The 21,350-nt window shown below is 45.1% G+C and overlaps 1 protein-coding gene across 5 annotated transcripts in view; it reads left to right on the top strand.

The window, feature by feature from the left end:
* Positions 1-21,350, top strand: part of CFAP74 (cilia and flagella associated protein 74) — a 284,293-nt gene that overhangs the window by 35,300 nt on the left and 227,643 nt on the right. For all 5 annotated transcript variants that reach the window (XM_077457647.1, XM_077457646.1, XM_077457645.1 and 2 more), the window contains 4 exons: positions 4,803-4,976; positions 5,480-5,590; positions 9,963-10,065; positions 10,900-11,057. In XM_077457647.1, coding sequence (XP_077313773.1) covers positions 4,803-4,976; positions 5,480-5,590; positions 9,963-10,065; positions 10,900-11,057 — 546 coding nt within the window. The remainder of the gene's footprint in view (positions 1-4,802; positions 4,977-5,479; positions 5,591-9,962; positions 10,066-10,899; positions 11,058-21,350) is intronic.

Below are 21,350 nucleotides of genomic sequence, written 5' to 3'. Positions count from 1 at the left end.
GCGGTAAATGGTGTCAGTATAGCAGTAAATGGTGTCAGTAGGGCAGTGGACAGTGTCAGTAGGGCAGTAAATGGTGTCAGTAGGGCAGTGGACAGTGTAAGTAGAGCAGTAAATGGTGTCAGTAGGGCAGTGGAGTGTGTCAGTAGGGCAGTAAATGGTGTCAGTAGGGCAGTGGGCGGTGGCAGTGGACGGTGTCAGTAGGGCAGTAAATGGTGTCAGTAGTGCAGAGGACGGTGTCAGTAGGGCAGTAAATGGTGTCAGTAGGGCAGTGGACAGTGTCAGTAGGGCAGTGGACAGTGTCAGTAGACCAGTGGACAGTGTCAGTAGACCAGTGGACAGTGTCAGTAAATGGTGTCAGTAGGGCAGTGGACGGTGTCAGTAGGGCAGTGGATGGTGTCAGTGGGGCAGTAAATGGTGTCAGTAGGGCAGTGGGCGGTGGCAGTGGACAGTGTCAGTAGACCAGTGGACAGTGTCAGTAGACCAGTGGACAGTGTCAGTAGGGCAGTAAATGGTCTCAGTAGAGCAGTAAATGGTGTCAGTAGGGCAGTGGACGGTGTCAGTAGGGCAGTGGACGGTGTCAGTAGGGCAGTGGACGGTGTCAGTAGGGCAGTGGACAGTGTCAGTAGGGCAGTGGACAGTGTCAGTAGGGCAGTAAATGGTGTCAGTAGGGCAGTAAATGGTGTTAGTAGGGCAGTAAATGGTGTCAGTATGGCAGTAAATGGTGTCAGTAGGGCAGTGGACAGTGTCAGTAGAGCAGTAAATGGTGTCAGTGGGGCAGTAAATGGTGTCAGTGGGGCAGTACATGGTGTCAGTGGGGCAGTACATGGTGTCAGTAGGGCAGTACATGGTGTCAGTAGGGCAGTACATGGTGTCAGTAGGGCAGTGGACAGTGTCAGTAGATCAGTGGACAGTGTCAGTAGACCAGTGGACAGTGTCAGTAGGGCAGTAAATGGTGTCAGTAGGGCAGTAAATGGTGTCAGTAGGGCAGTAAATGGTGTCAATAGAGCAGAGGATGGTGTCAGTAGGGCAGTAAATGGTGTCAGTAGGGCAGTGGGCGGTGGCAGTGGACAGTGTCAGTAGACCAGTGGACAGTGTCAGTAGACCAGTGGACAGTGTCAGTAGGGCAGTGGACAGTGTCAGTAGAGCAGTAAATGGTCTCAGTAGGGCAGTGTATGGTGTCAGTAGGGCAGTGGACGGTGTCAGTAGAGCAGTAAATGGTGTCAGTAGGGCAGTAAATGGTGTCAATAGAGCAGAGGATGGTGTGAGTAGGGCAGTAAATGGTGTCAGTAGGGTAGTAAATGGTGTCAGTAGGGCAGTGGGCGGTGGCAGTGGACGGTGTCAGTAGGGCAGTGGACAGTGTCAGTAGGGCAGTGGACAGTGTCAGTAGGGCAGTGGACAGTGTCAGTAGAGCAGTAAATGGTGTCAGTAGTGCAGAGGACGGTGTCAGTAGGGCAGTAAATGGTGTCAGTGGAGCAGAGGACGGTGTCAGTGGAGCAGAGGACGGTGTCAGTGGAGCAGAGGACGGTGTCAGTAGGGCAGTAAATGATGTCAGTAGACCAGAGGACGGTGTCAGTAGGGCAGAGGACGGTGTCAGTAGGGCAGAGGGCGGTGTCAGTAGGGCAGAGGACGGTGTCAGTAGGGCAGTAAATGGTGTCAGTAGAGCAGAGGACGGTGTCAGTAGGGCAGAGGACGGTGTCAGTAGAGCAGAGGACGGTGTCAGTAGGGCAGTAAATGATGTCAGTAGACCAGAGGACAGTGTCAGTAGGGCAGTAAATGGTGTCAGTAGAGCAGAGGACGGTGTCAGTAGGGCAGAGGACGGTGTCAGTAGGGCAGTAAATGGTGTCAGTAGGGCAGAGGACGGTGTCAGTAGGGCAGAGGACGGTGTCAGTAGAGCAGAGGACGGTGTCAGTAGGGCAGTAAATGATGTCAGTAGACCAGAGGACAGTGTCAGTAGGGCAGTAAATGGTGTCAGTAGAGCAGAGGACGGTGTCAGTAGGGCAGAGGACCGTGTCAGTAGGGCAGAGGACGGTGTCAGTAGGGCAGTAAATGGTGTCAGTAGAGCAGAGGACGGTGTCAGTAGGGCAGTAAATGATGTCAGTAAACCAGTGGACAGTGTCAGTAGGGTAGTAAATGGTGTCAATAGAGCAGGGGACGGTAGGGGTGTATGTATAGTGTATGGAGGGGGGTGTATATAGTGTATGGTGGGGGAGGGGTGTATGTATAGTGTATGGAGGGGGGTGTATATAGTGTATGGTGGGGGAGGGGTGTATGTATAGTGTATGGAGGGGGGGTGTATATAGTGTATGGTGGGGGAGGGGTGTATGTATAGTGTATGGAGGGGGGTGTATATAGTGTATGGTGGGGGAGGGGTGTATGTATAGTGTATGAAGGGGGGTGTATATAGTGTATGGTGGGGGAGGGGTGTATGTATAGTGTATGGAGGGGGTGTATGTATAGTGTACGGTGGGGGAGGGGGTGTATAGTGTATGGTGGGGGAGGGGCGTATGTATAGTGTATGGAGGGGGGTGTATATAGTGTATGGTGGGGGAGGGGTGTATGTATAGTGTATGGTGGGGGAGGGGTGTATGTATAGTGTATGGAGGGGGAGGGGTGTATATAGTGTATAGTGGGGGAGGGGTGTATGTATAGTGTATGGAAGGGGGTGTATGTATAGTGTATGGTGGGGGAGGGGTGTATGTATAGTGTATGGTGGGGGAGGGGTGTATATAGTGTATAGTGGGGGAGGGGTGTATGTATAGTGTATGGAAGGGGGTGTATATAGTGTATGGTGGGGGGAGGGGCGTATGTATAGTGTATGGAGGGGGTGTATATAGTGTATGGTGGGGGAGGGGTGTATATAGTGTATGGTGGGGGAGGGGTGTATGTATAGTGTATGGAGGGGGTGTATATAGTGTATGGTGGGGGAGGGGTGTATGTATAGTGTATGGAGGGGGGTGTATATAGTGTATGGTGGGGGAGGGGTGTATATAGTGTATGGTGGGGGAGGGGTGTATGTATAGTGTATGGATGGGGTGTATATAGTGTATGGTGGGGGGAGGGGCTATGTATAGTGTATGGAGGGGGGTGTATATAGTGTATGGTGGGGGAGGGGTGTATGTATAGTGTATGGAGGGGGTGTATATAGTGTATGGTGGGGGAGGGGTGTATGTATAGTGTATGGAGGGGGGTGTATATAGTGTATGGTGGGGGAGGGGTGTATGTATAGTGTATGGAGGGGGGTGTATATAGTGTATGGTGGGGGAGGGGTGTATGTATAGTGTATGGAAGGGGGTGTATATAGTGTATGGTGGAGGAGGGGTGTATGTATAGTGTATGGTGGGGGGAGCAGAGGTGAGAATACTGTGAAATCCTGACAATGAAAAAAACTTACCTTACAAGCTGTCTGCAGTCCCAGCGATCTCTGCACACATTCACGCTAGGTTCACATTGCTGCGATGCGGGAACGCCGCGAATCCGCGGCGTTTTCCCGCATCGCATACCTCCCGCCGGCAGTTCACACTGCCCTATGCGGACGGCTGGGAGTGTCAATGTTATGTTAATGACACCCCCAGATCCGTCGGCATATCGCAGTGCGATCTGCCGACTCGCACAGGAATCGGATCGCATGGTGTGAACCCCCATGCGATCCGATTCCGTTGCGGACCCAAAAAAGGGTCCCGTGCGAGTTTGCTGCGGGACCGCTGCGAGTTCAGCCATACTATCTGTATACTATCTGTATGGCTGAACTCGCAGCGCTACGGAGATCGGCCCACCTCCTTGTCTCTTCTGCAGCCAGCCAGAGGATTGGAGGAGAGCACCATGGAGGCTCCGCCCAACTCCTTGTCTCTTCTGCAGCCAGCCAGAGGATTGGAGGAGAGCACCATGGAGGCTCCGCCTCTGCCTCTGTGTCTGACTCCCGTCCCGCACTGACACTGAACAGCAGCTGAAATAAAGCAGTGCTACGCTGCTGCGGACCCGAAATGGAGGAGACTCGGCCGCGCAGGGAGCCACTGACGGGTCTGAAATGAATAATGTGTCCGGGTCTCAGGTGGTCAGAGACCCGGGCACATGTTTCAAAACCCGTACTGTCCGGGTGAATCCCGGACAGGTGGCAACCCTACCTGCTATATACCTGAAGGGTGTTTTACGGAGTCACTTTAATGGACTGAAATTCATCTCCTTGTCTCGCTCCCTCTTTTTTGGACTGTTTATGTGTTTTTTAAATTAATTTTAGATACATTTTTGCACTATTTGCAGTCACATAAATTTTTTTAAACAGGATATATTATGTCATATTATTATTCTGGTATTTTATAAGTTCTAGCGCAGCTTTACTTTTGGATGGTTATTATGTACAGCTGCACCAGATTCTGTGTGCACCAGTCTTAGTAAACTCACCCCACTATTACCAGACGTGTCTAAGTTCTCCAATGCGTGGACTACAGAATTTCTTCTCTTTACGTTATGAAGACGAGGAAAGGGGGAAGTGTTCTGTAGTCCAGCAGAAGAGAACTAGGAGAACTTGAAAAGCACTGTTTAGGATTTTAGGACAGCAGATGCAGTGTTGTCAGGTCACTGCAGGATGTTAGAACCCTTTTGGGTTTCTGGCAGTACCTTTCAATACTTGCAACATTTTAAAAGAGGCAGCACACAGAGAAATGTACATACATTGCAGAGATAGTACTGCACATGTGTTTTTGACCACGCATATACTTTAGAAGAAACTTCTAATATACAGGATTTGACACAAAAAAAGGTGTTTTAATCCAATTTCTGTGCAAATAAATGTCCTCATTGAACAGGTATGATCTCTGGCACATTGAAGTGGAGCAGGGAAAATTTGAGGATATCCGTGAAAGGCTTGAACAGGATGAAGAAGACCTGGACAGACAGAACAAGGACTTGGCAGACCAGAGGGTTCGCAGGGAGAAAATGTCACTGACTCAGGCTAAGCACAGAAAACAAGCAGAAAAAAAGTAAGTTAAAGGAGAGCAAGCCACAACAAAATATTACTCAGCACTTAGCTCACAGGCAGCATAGATGTTTTGCACAACACAATGTTCTTTTTTTCTTTTTGCTTTAGATAAAACATAAAAAAAATTAACAGCTACGTTTATTTTAAAAATGTGCTATGTGTATTTGCTTTTTACCCTTTTTTAAGTACGGTATTAAGCTTCCATTATCTAATTTTCACAGCCTTAACTTCAGATTATTGTCACAATGGGAATACCTGCGCTAGCTCTTAAATTAAACAGGAGACGGAGCAGGGGCTTGTGACAGATCGACTGTAAGGGTATTTAATTAAAAGTAACCCTAACAGTCTTATATTTCAGACACTGTAATCATCAAATAACACAGGTACAAATGAACAATTCTTTGCTCACAGCTTAGTTTCAAGAATGGGTTGAAGATAAAACAACCTTGTTATTGGATAAATATAAAATGATGAATTTATTTCTTACGTTTTTGATCATTTCAGTCAGGAAATGAGCAAGATGAAAGAACGGAAGCAACGGTATCGTAAAGTGGTTGCAGATGCACAGAAGAATCATGAAAAAGCTGTTCAGTTCCTGAAGGAAACAATGACAAGGTTTTAGAGTTGTCACTTTTTCTAAAATAATTTGCTCGCTGTTGGTTTGGCCTTTGGCTTCCTATGTATGTGAGATCTACTGACGGGAAATCATCAGAATCTTGAAACACCTTTAATCTGACAAAATGTAATTCCAGTCTTCAGTCTTGATGTGCACAGGCTCCACTTAGGCATGGCACTGGCCCACCGTGTATACTTGTTGTAGAAGACAATATGGTAAGAACAGTACTCTACCCAGAAGGCTATTTTTTAGCCAGACTTGATGCCCCTAGGATACATAGCCAAGTAAACTAGTACTGATGATCAATCCAATAGTCCCATCCTTAAGGCTGCTTTCACACTGGGGCGGTATTCAGGCGTTACAGCGCTAAAAATAGCGCCTGTGTAACGCCTGAAAAAAACTGGCCCCTTTAACTCCAGTGTGAAAGCCGGAGGGCTTTCACACTGGAGCGATGCGCTGGCAGGACGGTGAAAAAAGTCCTGCCAGCCGCATCTTTGTAGCGGTGAAGGAGCGGTGTATTCACCGCTCCTAAACCGCTCCTACCCATTGAAATCAGTGGGACACCGCGGCAATACCGCCGGCAAAGCGCCGCTGCAGCGGCGCTTTGCGGCGCTTTGCGGGCGGGTTTAACCCCTTTTCGGCCGCTAGCGGGGGTTAAAACCACCCCACTAGCGCCCGCACACCGCCGCTAAAACGACGGTAAAGCGCCGCTAAAAATAGCGGCACTTTACCGCCGACGCCGCTCCCGCTGCAGTGTGAAAGCAGCCTAACAGTACCTTTTTTCACTTGACTACCACACACTTGCTTGACAAGCTGCCAATCCGACTGCACATATTGACTTATATCGACTGCATGAGCCAAGCACAACAAGGCACTGCACAGTATTTTCCCAGGGAACCAGCGGAGATCAGGTGCACTCATTTTGATTATTTTCTGACTGTTGAATGATAGTTTGAATCCCTTGCTTCATACGAGAGTTATTTCCTGTCTCCCATACATCTTGCCAAAATGTAATTTGGAATGTTCAATACCTGGTCATATTATTCAACAACCAGACTCCATACATGAAGGTTTAGGAAGCTTCAGCAAACTGAACATTGGCCTAGAAGAAAAAAATCATCTCTGGATAGATGTATCACTAAAAAAAAACGTTCTTATAAAGTTTGCAAAATGGATGCAGCACTAGTGAAAATATATCAAGTGAAAGAAAACTAAAGCAGTGTCCCAATGAGATTCAAGTCCATAAATAACAAGGAGGTGACACCCATCCGAGTTGATAGAGATGATAAGCTACAGAGGAGGAAATCATGAAAAATCCTTCATATAAAGTGCGTCCAGCTCCCTGGTGAGTAGATAGCCTGCTTACCAGATCGTCATGACCACTAAACAGTAGTCTCACCAAGCTCAGGGAAAAACGGTCTCCCTATGGCCTTTAAAGTTGTCTGGAACTGCAGCTAGAACTAAAAATGCTCAGAAAACATAAAAAAGGGATGCTCCCATAATGTAGTATTTTGTTTAAAGAGGATTTAATAAAAATGAGTGGGTTGCACTAACAGGATAAAAGCCGCTTGAAAGCAATACAGCAACATGTGTCAAAAACAGAACCGTGGTTGGTCATGGCGATCTGGTAATCAGGCTATCTACTCGCCTGGATGTGGAGCTGGACACACTTTATATAAGGGATTTTTCACGATTTCCTCCTCTGTAGCTTATCATCTCTACCAACACAGATGGGTGTCACCTCCTTGTTATTTATGGACTTGAATCTCAATGGGACTATGCTTTAGTTTTCTTTCACTTGATAAATCAACTAATATTTTCACTAGCGCTGCATCTATTTTGCATATTTTATACAAATGAGTTTTGGTATTTGACTTTAAAGGTGCTGGCAGCTGTATATATATATATATATATATATATATATATATATATATATATATATATATATATATATATATATATATATATATATATATATATATATATAATATGTGTGTATTCATATATAATCTTTTCTTATTTTGAGCGCAACCTTGGCCTTCAGGCTTCTTTTTCCTACGTTCTTATAAAATTGTTGCAGAAGTAGCTTTTTATAGCCAAGCGCCTCAATTATATGAGAATTGATACAATTTGCATTTATTTAACCACTTCCCATCCCTAGGACCTACCCATATTTAATTGAGAACATGTAGTTATACCAGGAGTATAGTTGCACTGCATGACTCCTGCTATTAAAATATGCAGCCGGCGTTGAACTTTTATGTAAAAGTGATCTGAACAGCTCTACAGCCGCTCAATCACTTTTACAGGCCACAAAAGGGTCTCCTCCACGGGGGAGCCTGAACCCTGCTACATTTTGTTGGAGGGTTTGCGGACAGGGGAGAAGGAGTTACATCTGTTCTCCCCCTTCCTTTGTGACCAATGATGCCGGATGCAGCGTTTTTAACATTTTTTGGCAAAAATATGCTGATTTTAACATGTACCGTATGTGAAAAATTGTCAGAATTGGCCCAGACTGGAAGTGGGTAAAGGTACACACCCGTCAGAATGAAAGCTTGAGATGTACACAGCCTATTCTCTCTGTGCTTCATTTTTTATTTATTTTTTTGTTCCAATTCCAGTTTCTTTTGTTGGCAAACTAGTGCTCTGAGAACCCCTGCTTTTGTTTCAGGAGAGCTATTCCCAAGCACTCCCACTGTTGTCTCATAAATAGAAAAGGCCTGATATAAGAAATGCCAGTACTTAGAGGTTTCTAACAGTTATTAATCAGAATAAAATGTTCCTTGAAAGTTTAAGGCTGGTCGTAGGCAGAATTTCAGGTCATTCCGGTGCAATCATCTGAAATTTGAGCTGTGGTGGCCCTGCAACTCTACCCATCTGGACAAAAGTTGACTAAACTGGGTGGAAAATTTTTGAGCAATCAGCAGCATCCTATCAGATGTAGTCACTGTTTAGCAATGTCACTGTATTCAGGCAGCCATGGGTGCTTCATGTTCCTAAATACAGTAGCCAGCAGCGGAGAGTCCTCCATCCACACTAATATACCAAAATACCCTCTGTGCACTTATCTAAACAGTGCATAAAATTCCAGAACTGCTGCCTGCACTGATACTGTATGTGTTCCCACACCCAAAAGTAAATCAGGTCATCTCCTACCACTATTCAAACCATACACGACTCCACCATCTGACAGACCATGCTCTTACCTGAGGAAATTGTTGAGTAAAACAATAGGTCAAATTGCCCTTTACACTTTAAGGAGTAAAAACACCTCCTGGATATCTTTAGAGTGGTCCCCACACCTGTCAACAGCAATAATACTCACATAATCTATAGACCGGTTAACTGGTGCACTGCAGCATAAATCAACTTAAAGTGTTACTAAATCCACAACAGTAAAATAAGTGGGTATATGCAGTAAAGCATGCTTGCTATACTCACTGTGGAACCTAAAAGGTCAATCGTCTGCATTTTGTAAAAATGCTGTTTGATCCTGTCTTCTCTGATCCTCACCTTCTTTTACTGACCCAGCCCATCTGTTGATAGCACAGAACCCTGGGAGGCACTCCACACATGCTCAGTTTGCGGTGTATTCCTATAGAAATGTTTTTTCTTTTTTTTTGGGGGTGGGGGGGGGGGGGGGGGTGGTTGCATTTGATCAGCACAGGGCCAATCAGCACTGAGACAGAGGGTTAGGGGTCATGCAGCGTTATAGGACAGTCGTAGGAGAAAGAGAAAGAAAATTCGCCTTCAAGCTTTATCCAGACACTGTTGGAAGTCACAAGACTGCTATAATACTGCTGGTGAAAAAAGGAATTTAATATTTACTAAAATAATTGCATTTCCACATTCTGTGTACTGTGGGAGACCAGATATAGTGAATGAAGAGTCCTGGGTTTAGTAACACTTTAACTGGACAATGCCCCACTAAAGGGATTTCAGATTGGCAATCCAAGTATGTGATTCCTTTACCCACTGTAGGTTTTTGCAATGATGTCACGAGCTCCATTTTATAGCGTGGATTGGAATGTTGATTTACTTTTTTCTCATTCAGCCCATCTAGCCATGAATGGCCAGCTTTAATATGGTAGGTGATACAGAAAGCTAGGAGGGTGAACGTTACAGAGCAGATGCTTCGGGATGTGCACTGCCAATGACCCTGTGAGGTGCTCTTTGGATTGTTGCTACAGTGGAAGATAAATGAAGTGAAAGGATAAATCTATTTACAATGTATAAATGCTAAAACAGGGAAACATCCCTTAAATACAGAATGACCGCTCTGCTAATGGGCAGCTGTTGTTGCATTGAAACATACAGTATCTCCAGTTTTTATTGTGAGGTATGTGACTTGGTATTTATTCACACCAACAGAGTTCGCGAGGAAGAATCTGAAAAAGAGAGGAAAAGCAGAGAAGAAATGGAGAAGAGGATGCAGGCTGTCCTCTCTCTGAAGAAGAATATATCTACAAACCGGGTACAGTAATGGGGAGAAGAAATCACGTCTTCTGCACATATTAGCCGGGGCTGGTTTAATTCATGTCTGGAGGAGTATGGTATATTGCCGGTGCATTTCTTATACAATTACATGTCCTCTATATTGGCAGCATTTTCTGCACAGTAGTTATCCACTTTAATACTTAAAGCGACTCTGCTGCTAAAGTGAAATTGTAAATAAAAGCTCTCCCTGTATACTTATTATCCCACTGCTCTTCAGAAGTTGACAGTTCCGGGAGTGTTGGTCTCCTGGTCCCCTGTCTGGTCTTCTGATTCCTTCCTCCAACCTCCACTTCATGATTTGACTCAGTAGGGACATGGAGGTTTGTGAGAGGTACCAAGAACCACTGCGGGGTACCAGGAAGAGCGAGCATCCGAAAAGACTTCCAGAGACTGTTATTCAATTCGTTTTGGCCCACACCCTGTATTGCCATGACCAAGTAACAGATGCAGCCACCAGTTATCGTCTCGTTTCAGTTTCCTAGATCATGAACTATAGGACCTGGATGGTTACTAGGGGTGTGATACCTATTTATTTCCCATTTTACTATGTACCAGCTTTCATCAATCCACACAATACAATGAACTGGCTTTATAACAGAAGCTGTGCACCAAGGTGGACATCTCTACTGATATAGAAGCAATGCAAATGCCATAGCATACAGATGGAATCAAATTGGTTAAATAATGTAATTGTGCATATAAATAGGGGGCCTCATCATGCCGTTTTTATCCACAGTTACAGCGACTGTGTGTGGGGGTCAGCTATTGCATGTTTTTTGTCTATAAATTGCATTTTCCTAATCTTGTACAGGAAAACCTGCGTGTCATGGAATCTCGAAACAAAGCACAGGCAGCTATAGCTAAAAAGCAAGAGATGCTGGAAAAAGAGGAGGTACTCGCTAAAGGTGGAGATGTTACAAAGTATATTATACATCAGAAGCGACTTCAGGAGTTTGAGAGACAGAAGAAGTAAGTGTAGTCTATGAGCGATTCACATTCGTATTTTTTATTCTTTGCTCTGTCATGTTTATTCATATTACAGCTGAATTCGTTTGTGAAAAAAACCACCTATGATTTTACATGCCAGCATTCCTCCTAAAGGACATTTTTGTGTTCCCTATACATTTTCCAAACACCTTTTGCACTATTTGACAGAATAAGGGTTTTCAGGATCCTTAGGTCTTCACATGGGCTTCGACTTGTTGAAGAGCAGTGTGTACGGCAAGCGTTTAAAGCATTTGCAGATTTTTTTGGTCAGCTTCGCTGAAACTTTTACAGTATTATTCTACTCTAGTTCAAGAATGTTAAATACAGATCTATATTCTTTAGCAGGGAACATACATGCCACAATAATTATGCTACCAAAATGAGTGTGTGCTGTAAATTGCCTCCAGCATTGCTCCTGTTTCGTCTTGCTGGAGGCTGCCATTTTGCTGATGCCCAGAACCCCTGAGCAGAAGTAAATCATAAAGCAGAACTAAACCCATCAATTTAATGGTTTCAAAGAACATTGCTAACTGTTGCATTTGCTTATGTTCTCAACCAAACTGTCCAACTCAAATGGCTGCCGCAGATCAAACAGAGGCTAAGATGGCAACTTCCTTGACTGTACAGAATAGGATGGTTTAGTTCAGCTTTAAGGATGTCAGCAGATCGGTCTCTACAAATTTGGTAGTGCCTACAAATAGAGAGCAACAGAGCATGTACAGAACAAGGTGAGGCAGTGTATTACTGAATTTTAAATAGTTTAGGTACTTGTTTTTAATGTTTTACATAGCTGTACCTGCAAAACGGGCTAGCCTGAAATTATCTAGCAGGACTTAATTTTCGGAATAAAGTTCCACTTTAATAGGAGTACTTAATAGGAGTACTGTCTCTTTAAACAAGCTAAATGTCCTCCATGATTAAGCCCAGAGGGTAGGGCGAAACATGTTGGTGACGGGGCCTGAATGAATTGAGTCGGGGCTGCATTTACCTGCTAACTACTGAAGCCGGTCGAGGTGTGTGGCAGCTGGGCTATTTCTTTCTATGTCTGCAAGCTACATGCAGGCTTCTTTAAAGTGGATATAAACCCTCTCCTATACCCAGTGAAGTGAACAATCTCAGATGATACACAGAGATGAAACAAATCTCCCTACATAAGTTTTACATGTATATCTGCTGTCTTTCCCTTACTACATATTTTGGAACGTGCAAATCGTATTAGGAATCTTGTTTCCTCTTTCAGTAGTGGGTGTGGAGTCTGGGCTTACACTATGTGAGAACTGATTGTACACCCCCACTCCATATAGGCAGAGGAACAAAGGAACATGCAGAGCTGTAGTCTGAATAGACAAACTCTCTGCTACTCTACCTCTAGGCTCTCTCCCTCACACAAATTTACAGCTGCTTTTATCTCATGTGAGAGAGAACTTGTCAGAAGTGACTCTGCTGATAATAGAGGAATGGAGCAGCAGAAAGAAATGGCACTTAGAGCTATGGAGAGAGCTAAGTAAACACTACAGATATATGTGCTTAGGTCAAATTTCATGATTAGGGTTTACAACCACTTTAAGCTTTAGCTGTGAAGCTTGTTAAAAGCCTGCTAAAGCTCACTAGCAGCTTCTGTACAGTTACAGCCAGCACTCAAGATGGCATATCAAGATATGTATTTAATATTCCCAAACCTGAACTGAAGACTTCTTTAGCCTAGGTTCACACTGCTGCGGGATTGAAATGGTGCGAATTCAGCTGAACTCGCACCATTTCATACCCGCATGTCAGTCCGACTTCCGGGCGATTTCAGAGACATCTGTGCGGGTTCCTGCACATATGTCTATTGAAATCGCACCCAAAGTCACCAAAAGTAGTACAGAAACGACTTTTGGGAATCAGTGTGGCGCCACAAAGTCGGCGTCGCACCGATTTGGACAGTGCTATTGCCAACAATAGCCGCCGATTTGGCATGCAAAATGACATGTCAAATCTCATGCCAAATCACATCAATGTGAACCTAGGCTTAAGGTCTCTTTCACAGAAGCAACTGAGGGATTGGAATTTCAGTCCTATATGGCAGTGGCCATCAACCCTGTCCTCGAGGCCCACTAACAGGCCAAGTTTTATGTATTACCTTTGGGAGATGTAGACTAGAATACTGCAATCACTGATATCACCTGTGATGTATTTCAGTTATCTTGCAAACCTGGCCTGTAAGGCCACGTACACACGCGGGGACTGTTCGGCCAACTTTGTCCGTCAAACAGTTTCGGCAAACAGTCCGCTCAAAATTAGCATGGACGGACATGGCCACACACGACGTACGAACAGTTTGCTGAAACAGTGCGCGATGACGTGAACGGCATGTACGACGGGACGAAAAATACGACGTCCTATACACTGCATTATAACTTTCGGCGTGTAAATCCTTTCTGAGCATGCGCGGAACTTAGTTTGTCGAACAAGCCTACACACGAGGGAACTGTTCGCTGAAACAAGGTTTCAGCGGACAGTTTTTCGGAAATTCCGAAAAACCTTGTTCAGCGGACTGTTCGCTGAAACTGTCCGCTGAACGCCCACACACGGGCGGACTGTCCGCCGAAACACTGTTCAGTGGACAAAGTTGGCCGAACAGTCCCCGCGTGTGTACGCGGCCTTAGCGGCCCTGAGGACAGGGTTGATGACCACTGCTTTATGGCATCCATTATGAATGTTGTGATTCACTCTTTTGGCAGCCTGAACTAAATTCATTGTCAAGGACTTATTTATCTCTCAGGTTTAGCCAGCCTGGCATGTGCAACATATTTGGCACTAGGCATTGTTACAACATAAACTGATAACACATTGCCAGCGCTACGTTAGCTTTACAGATGCAACAAAGCAATGATTGGGAATTTTATATTTTCAGCTATAGTTGTTGTGCTGGGCTCTGTATAAACTGAAATTTATATCTACATTTTTAGGCTTTTATGTGATTGTTTTATTTTACACTGTACTGTGCTGTTAGAAAACTAGTCAGAAATCGACAGTTGTAAAATTGTGAATCTTCACTCCTAAATTATTATTAGTGGAGCCGTAGCTCTCTGGGGTATGTTTGAATGCCGTTCTCTAAAGTTTGTGACTAGAGAGAGAAAAAAAAACACATGCAGTGCATCTCTGCACTACATGAACATTTCCATGTTTTGTCTCTATAAAAACCTGCAGAAAAAGACCTGTTCATCTTGTGAAATGTCTTGTGAGCTCCTGGCTTTCTGTAGTAAGCTGACAATGATGCCTATGCTGCCCTAAAAAACCAAGCAGTGTTGGCAGTCTTGTCTGAGCATTGCCCAGGTGGACTACAAAGTACCCCCCTCCCCATGTTACGGAGATAAGGTAAGGGTGAGAGGTTCAGAAGTCTCAGGCAGGATTGACAACACTGCTGGGGATTTCAGTGTGCAGGTAAAACATCTAAGCCCTTGTACACACGGTCGGAGAATCTGTCGGAATGAGTCTTATCGGACCGTGTCGTCAGATAATCCGACTGTGTGTGGTATGCATCGGACTGATTCCGTCCGAATCTCCGTCCGACCCAATTTTCCAACATGTTGGAAAGATTTCCCGACCAACTGGGCTGGACGGACCTAATCCGATCATGTGTAGAGCATTTCATCAGACCAAGCTATTGGCTACTAGCCTGAATGTAGTCCCATCGTAACGAAATTACGTCATCACGTTCTAAAAGATCGGATTTTTCGCCAACTTGGCCTGACCGTGTGTATGCAACAGTTTCGGACACAATCCGTCGGACTAAATCCGACGGGCAAAATCCGACGGATTTGGTTGGCAAAATCTCCGACCGTGTGTACGTGGGCTCACAGTGCTGTAGTGCAATATGTTGCGTAGGAGGTACCTAGAGAAGACAGCGTTTTTCTTTTTTCCTCAGTTATTACAAAATACCTAAGCCCAGTTATTAACCCAATCTTTTTATCCACCTCACTTTTCTTCTGTAGCTTAAAATGCAGAAATCACCCTCTCTTACACAGTACTTAACCAACAGAGGCTCTGTGCTCCCTCCAGCTCTTCTCCAGCCGTCATTCTGTGGGCAGCCCTGGATTTGTGTACAGGAAGGGCTACTAATTAGCAGCTTAGGTAGAGAAGCGGTCAGTAATAATGGTGTGCAGATGTGGTTAAACAGGTTTAGGTCTGCTATAAGGTGTGTCCCTTATTGTTAAATGGCACTTGTTTATTGAACTTAAACAGTTGTACATAAGTATATACTGTACCTCCGTATATATTCATAATATAAGTACAAATATATTTCAGGAGGCAACCCTGAACTTATTGTGAGAGTAGACTTACACCATAGGTCCCAAATTTTACCTACCGTAATTTTAGGAGGTAGTACATCATTTTTTCATAGGTGATACTCTAATTAACCAATGATTTCCATTGGGCTACATTAGGGAAGGATGGACTCATTCATTTAATATCTATGGCTTCACGAGCCATAAACAAGGTTTCTCGCCAGAATATTTCTGTACAGTGTGGCCAATATTAATTGTCTATTATACCAAAATAACAAATGTCAGGTGTACGGGAAAGAGGAAGTTGCAGTAAGGTGTTGAGCACAGTAACTGCTCGCTGCCAGAAGTCACATCTAATCTGATAACCCCAAATAAGGTGCATTTATTCTGCCTGAGGTTCATTACATCTTCTGCAGTTAGGGGTGACCACATGTGTGCGGCACAGCGGTGTAGTGGTTAGCACTCTCGCCTAGCAGTAAAGGAGTAGCTGATTCGAATCGCAACCACGACACTACCTGCCTGGAGTTTGCATGTTCTCCCTGTGCCTGCGTGGGTTTCCTCCGGGTAATCCAGTTTCCTCCTTCATTCAAAGACATGCAGGTAGGTTAATTGGCTTCTGTCCAAAATTGGCCCTAGTATATGAATGGGGACCTTGGATTATAGGTGCCTTGAGGGTAGGGACCAATGTGAGTGTGCAATGTACAGGGATAGGGACAATTGTAAACACTCACTCAGGTTGAACTGGATGGACTGGTGTCTTTATTCCACCCTACTAACTATGTAACTATGTCACATTTTCTGCAGTTGGACAGAGGCAGACATGTGTTAATGGATACTTTAAGCCGGCCATGCATGGAAGGAAATTTCAGCAGTGACTGGCCAAATTTCCATCCATGTATGAGCATGCTGGTTGTATGCAAGTCCATCTATCTTTGTTGGGTAATGCCCATGCTATAGGTGTAGGCCATTTATGTACTTTCTGAAAGCTGGCTGAAAAACTCCTACCAGAAGTGGCATCATCCTCTCCTGCCTTGATGCTGGGATGTTGCTGAGCCACTTCCAGCCGATATTGCTCACCACCACCTCCCCCCCTCCGTCACCATCACAGGAGTGAGCTCCCATACCACAGCACACATGTGGTCCATTATCTCCTTTGCAGCAGCTATGAGCTCATAATTACTGCGACAGGGAAGCAAATGCATATGTGAGGAAGTTTGAATCAGCTGGGAGTGTCTTAACAACGTCCTAGTAACAAGACTGGATAGAATGATGCCTTCTCTGGAAGTTTTTCTGCCAGACTTCAAGAGGCACATGAATGGCCCACATCTATAGCAAAGACATTATTTAACTTTGGTCAAAACTGCAGTTTGTTTTTATCCACAAGTTTCCCTTACCTGTGTAGACACTTATGTTTGTTAAACATGAACTAACCCTTTAATATATTTCCAAATACAGTTAAACCTTCATCACAGAATAAAACAAAAATAAAGGAGAAACTATCAGAACTGGAGCATACAGAATGTGGAGCTGTGCATGGCAACCAATCAGCTTCCATCTTCAGCTTGTTCCATTAGGCTGGGTTCCCACTGCAGCAAGCTCCGACTCAGAGCAGGAGTCTGGTGCGTCTCCATTCACAGTTTCAGGTCCGATTTCAGCCTGAATATTTGGCTGAATTTGGATCTGAAATGAACCAAAGGACGCACAGGACAGGACTGTGCAATTCGCACTGGAGCCACTGCAGAGATATGTGAACCGGCTCCATAGAGAGCCGGTCACAATCTCCTGCTATGCGAATTGGATGCGGGGAAAAGCGCATCCCATTTGCAACAGTGTGAACCCAGCCTTTAACATTGAAAATGAAAGATAGAAGCTGGTTCCAATGCACAGCTGCACCGGGTTCTGGCTGCTCTGATTTGGGTAAATGTCCCTGATAGTGCCTAACAGCATTAAAAATGTATGTTCGGTAACACTTTGCCTGACAGAAATATCTGTTTTACCTATAGCGGCCAATTGGCCTCTAAGCAAGATTTTCCAGTGTACAGTATGTGATTCATTTTAATTTATAGTTTTATTTTTTAGCCAGCAATATAAAATGAAAGCAATCTGGTTGGTTATCTTGTGCATCTCAGACATTACCACATCGCACAAGTCCATAATTTACTGTTAAACTGTTCTCTTTTCAGCAAAAAGTAATGGAATGGAACATTATGATGTTAAGGAATTGAATTACAGATTTTCAAATATTTACCAAATTTAAACCATAAAAACAATGCATTTTTTCCACTTGGTGCTTTTCCCTATATACTGTGTGTATGAAAAAAAAAAAAAAAAAAAAATATATATATATATATATATATATATATATATATATTGTAGACATGTCACTGGAGAAGTGATCGAGGGGGTGTACATCTCACCTAGGTTGCTACACAGTGTGAGATGGTAAATCCAGGATGGATCAGTTTCTCAGCAGCGATATGCTGCTGAGTTGTTATTTAATTTTGCCGGGCCTGGGTTTATATGGAATGGCAGGTAGGTTTGGTAGAGGGACCTGTCATTCCACATCCCCCGATCCAGTTCTGGGTTTGGGATCAGGTGAGCTTGGATCCTAATTAGCCTGGGAAGCTAAAGGCTCTGTAGGGTCTGCAGGTGATTGCTTCTCAGCCAGGGAATGAACAATCTGTGTGTTGAAGGAAGCTGCAAGCACAGCCACTGCTGGAGCTAAAACTCACCCTGCGATGTCCAGGCGAAAGACGCTGTGTTTGTAAGTGTCAGATAGGTGAGCAGAACCTGTTAGTAAGCGCCCAGCCGGGCTAGGACTTTTATTTTTGTTGTACTTAGAAAGCACGGTGTTGCTGTATATTTTGTTTGCTGGACTGTTTGTACCACGAATAAACGCCAAGATCTGCTTTATCAAATTCCAAGTCTGCTGTGAACTGTGTCCAAACACACCCTACCCCGGGAAGATCCCTTACAATTGGTGGAGGTAGCGGGCAACGCGGTTGCTAGGGGCAACGGTGTGGACAGACTTGGCTACAGCTGCTGATGTCCTGGGTGAAAGCTGCAACTACACTCCAAAAACAGTCCAGCAACATGGAGGAGATGCTGAAGCAGTTTATGCAAGTGAGTTTGCAACAACAGCAGGCTCAGACAGAGGCCAATAGACGACATGAACAGTCCATGGCTGAACAACAGCAGATGATCGCTGCACAACAGCAGGCTCAGATAGAGGCCAATAGACGACATGAACAGTCCATGGCTGCACAACAACAACTTATCGAGCACCTGATAGCAAATCGAGAGGCGCCTGTGGTTACTAATCCACCCATAGTGATGGGAGCCGCTCCAGAGATTTTTTTTGGGAGAAGGACTGTGCAGAAAGCGCTGCAAAAGATGACTGCTGAGGACGATGTTGAGGCCTTTCTAACAGTATTTGAGCGCGTGGCTGAGCGAGAGAAGTTACCAGCCGCTGAGTGGGCAGAGGTAATTGCGCCCTATTTAACAGGTGAACCCCAAAAGGCCTACTATGACCTCAGTGAGCAAGAGGTTAAGGACTATACTCGGCTAAAAGAGGAGATACTTGCCCGACTAGGAGTTACTACTGCAGTCCGTGCCCGGAGGGTACGCAACTGGAGCTACAGTCTGGACAAATCAGCGAGGTCCCAGATGTATGACCTAATCCATTTGGCAAGAAAGTGGTTGGAGCCAGACACTTCTACTCCTGCACAAATCCTAGAGAAGGTCGTGATGGATCGCTACCTCCGAGCGCTTCCTACTGACCTGCAACGCTGGGTGGGACAAGGTGATCCTAAGAACGCAAACGAACTTGTCAACCTTGTGGAGAGGTTCCAGGCGACTGAGGACTACCTCCGTGATGTTCCTGCAGCATCTTCACCTCCCCGGAGCGCCAGATCTGTGCCGTCAGCTGGTAAGAGACTTCCATCTATTGGGGGAGTGTGGAGGGGTGCTGATGGGGGGAAAAGGGCTCAAGTGGTGTCTCAGGGACAAAAGACTGGTGATGGTCCCGGGTGGCTAAGGGGCTCTGAAAAGGACTCCTTGCCAAAGAGACCAGGCCCTATCCAGTGTTGGAGATGCCATGAGGCGGGACACGTGTCGGCCCATTGCCCTCTTACCTCTGAACCCATGGAATGTGACGCTAGCCGGCGTCAGTCGCTATTTGCGGAACCATCTTGTGCTGCAGTTCCTGGACTAGAGACTGAACCGCAAATCTGCGATATTACAATCAATGACTTTCCTGTTAAAGCGTTAATGGACTCAGGAAGCCTTGTAACCTTGGTGCATGCTAGCCTGGTGACTGGGGACTTAGAGTCTAAAAAGCATATGAGTGTTGTGTGCATACATGGTGATACAAAAATGTACCCTATAGTGCTGGCTAAAGTCGGGACTGAACAAGGCACCGTACAATATGAAGTGGGTGTGGTTAAAAACCTCATGCATAATGTAATATTGGGGCGCGATTTTCCATTATTCTGGGCTCTCTGGGAAAAAAGAAAAATCCCCAAAAGGAGTGAGGATACCTCTAAGGGGGTTGCCTTGTCCACTGTGAATGATAAAAGTATGCAGGATGAAAATGATTGTTTTCCTTTACAGGTCCTGGCTGGGGAGGAGGAGGCTCCTCCCACTGAGCAAAATATACTAGACTTAGAGGTGTCTAGAGATAATTTTGGGGCTGCACAATTACAGGACCCCACTCTCAAAAATGCGAGAGAGCAGGTTGCTGTTATGAACGGGGTACCTCAGGAACCAGATGCTGAAAAAAGATTTCCACATTTTTCGGTGACTAATGATCTTTTCTATAGAGTTAATAAGGTTAAGGATGAGATTGTGGAACAGCTTCTGGTACCTTAGCCGTACCGGCGTCAGGTGCTTGACATGGCACATAACCATGTTCTTGGGGGACACTTGGGGACTGACAAAACGCGAGAGAGGGTTCTCCAGAGGTTTTTTTGGCCGGCCATATATGATGACATTAAAAAATACTGTGAGTCGTGCCCCACATGTCAGGTTAGTGCCCCAGTGTCACATTTTCGCAGTCCTTTGGTTTCGCTCCCTATTATAGAGGTGCCTTTTGAGCGTATTGCCATGGATTTAGTGGGTCCCATTGTAAAGTCAGCTAGAGGACACCAGTATATTTTGGTAGTCCTGGATTATGCGACCCGCTATCCTGAGGCTGTACCCTTAAGAAACACTGCATCTAAAACAATTGCACGTGAGTTGTTTTATATGTTCTCTAGGACTGGGATCCCCAAAGAAATCCTAACTGACCAAGGTACGCCATTTATGTCGAAAGTAATGAAGGAATTATGCAGACTATTTAAAATCTCACACATCCGTACCTCTGTGTACCACCCCCAGACGGACGGATTGGTGGAGAGATTTAATAAAACTTTGAAACATATGTTGAAGAAAGTGGTGGCAAAAGATGGTCGTGACTGGGATCATTTATTACCCTACCTCATGTTTGCTATTAGGGAGGTGCCCCAAGCGTCCACAGGGTTCTCACCATTCGAGTTGGTCTATGGTCATCACCCTAGGGGTCTACTAGACATTGCAAAAGAGACATGGGAGAATGAGTCCACCCCATACAAGAGTGTTATTGAGCATGTAGCACAAATGCAGGACCGTATAGCCACTGTAATGCCCCTGGTAAGGGAACACCTCCAGAGGGCTCAAGAGGCCCAAAGTAGAATTTACAACCGGTCCGCAAGAATCAGGACATTCAACCCAGGCGATAGGGTCCTTATACTAGTCCCCACTGTTGAGAGTAAATTCTTGGCGAAGTGGCAAGGTCCCTATGAAATTGTTGAAAAGGTCAGTGAGGTGAACTACAAGGTGCACCAACCAGGTAGAGGGAAGCCTTTCCAAGTTTATCACATAAACTTGATCAAGCCCTGGAAAGACAGGGAATCCTTGGTGGCGACAAATACTGTTAATAATTTGTCACCACCAATCCCTCCAGTCAAGGTAGGTGATACTCTATCAG

The sequence above is a fragment of the Lithobates pipiens genome, unplaced genomic scaffold (assembly GCF_037356315.1).
Source record: "Lithobates pipiens isolate NorthernLeopardFrog02 unplaced genomic scaffold, aLitPip1_a1.2 Scaffold_27, whole genome shotgun sequence".
Classification (NCBI taxonomy): Eukaryota; Metazoa; Chordata; class Amphibia; order Anura; family Ranidae; genus Lithobates; species Lithobates pipiens.
This window is presented reverse-complemented; position numbering and strand designations above follow the sequence as displayed.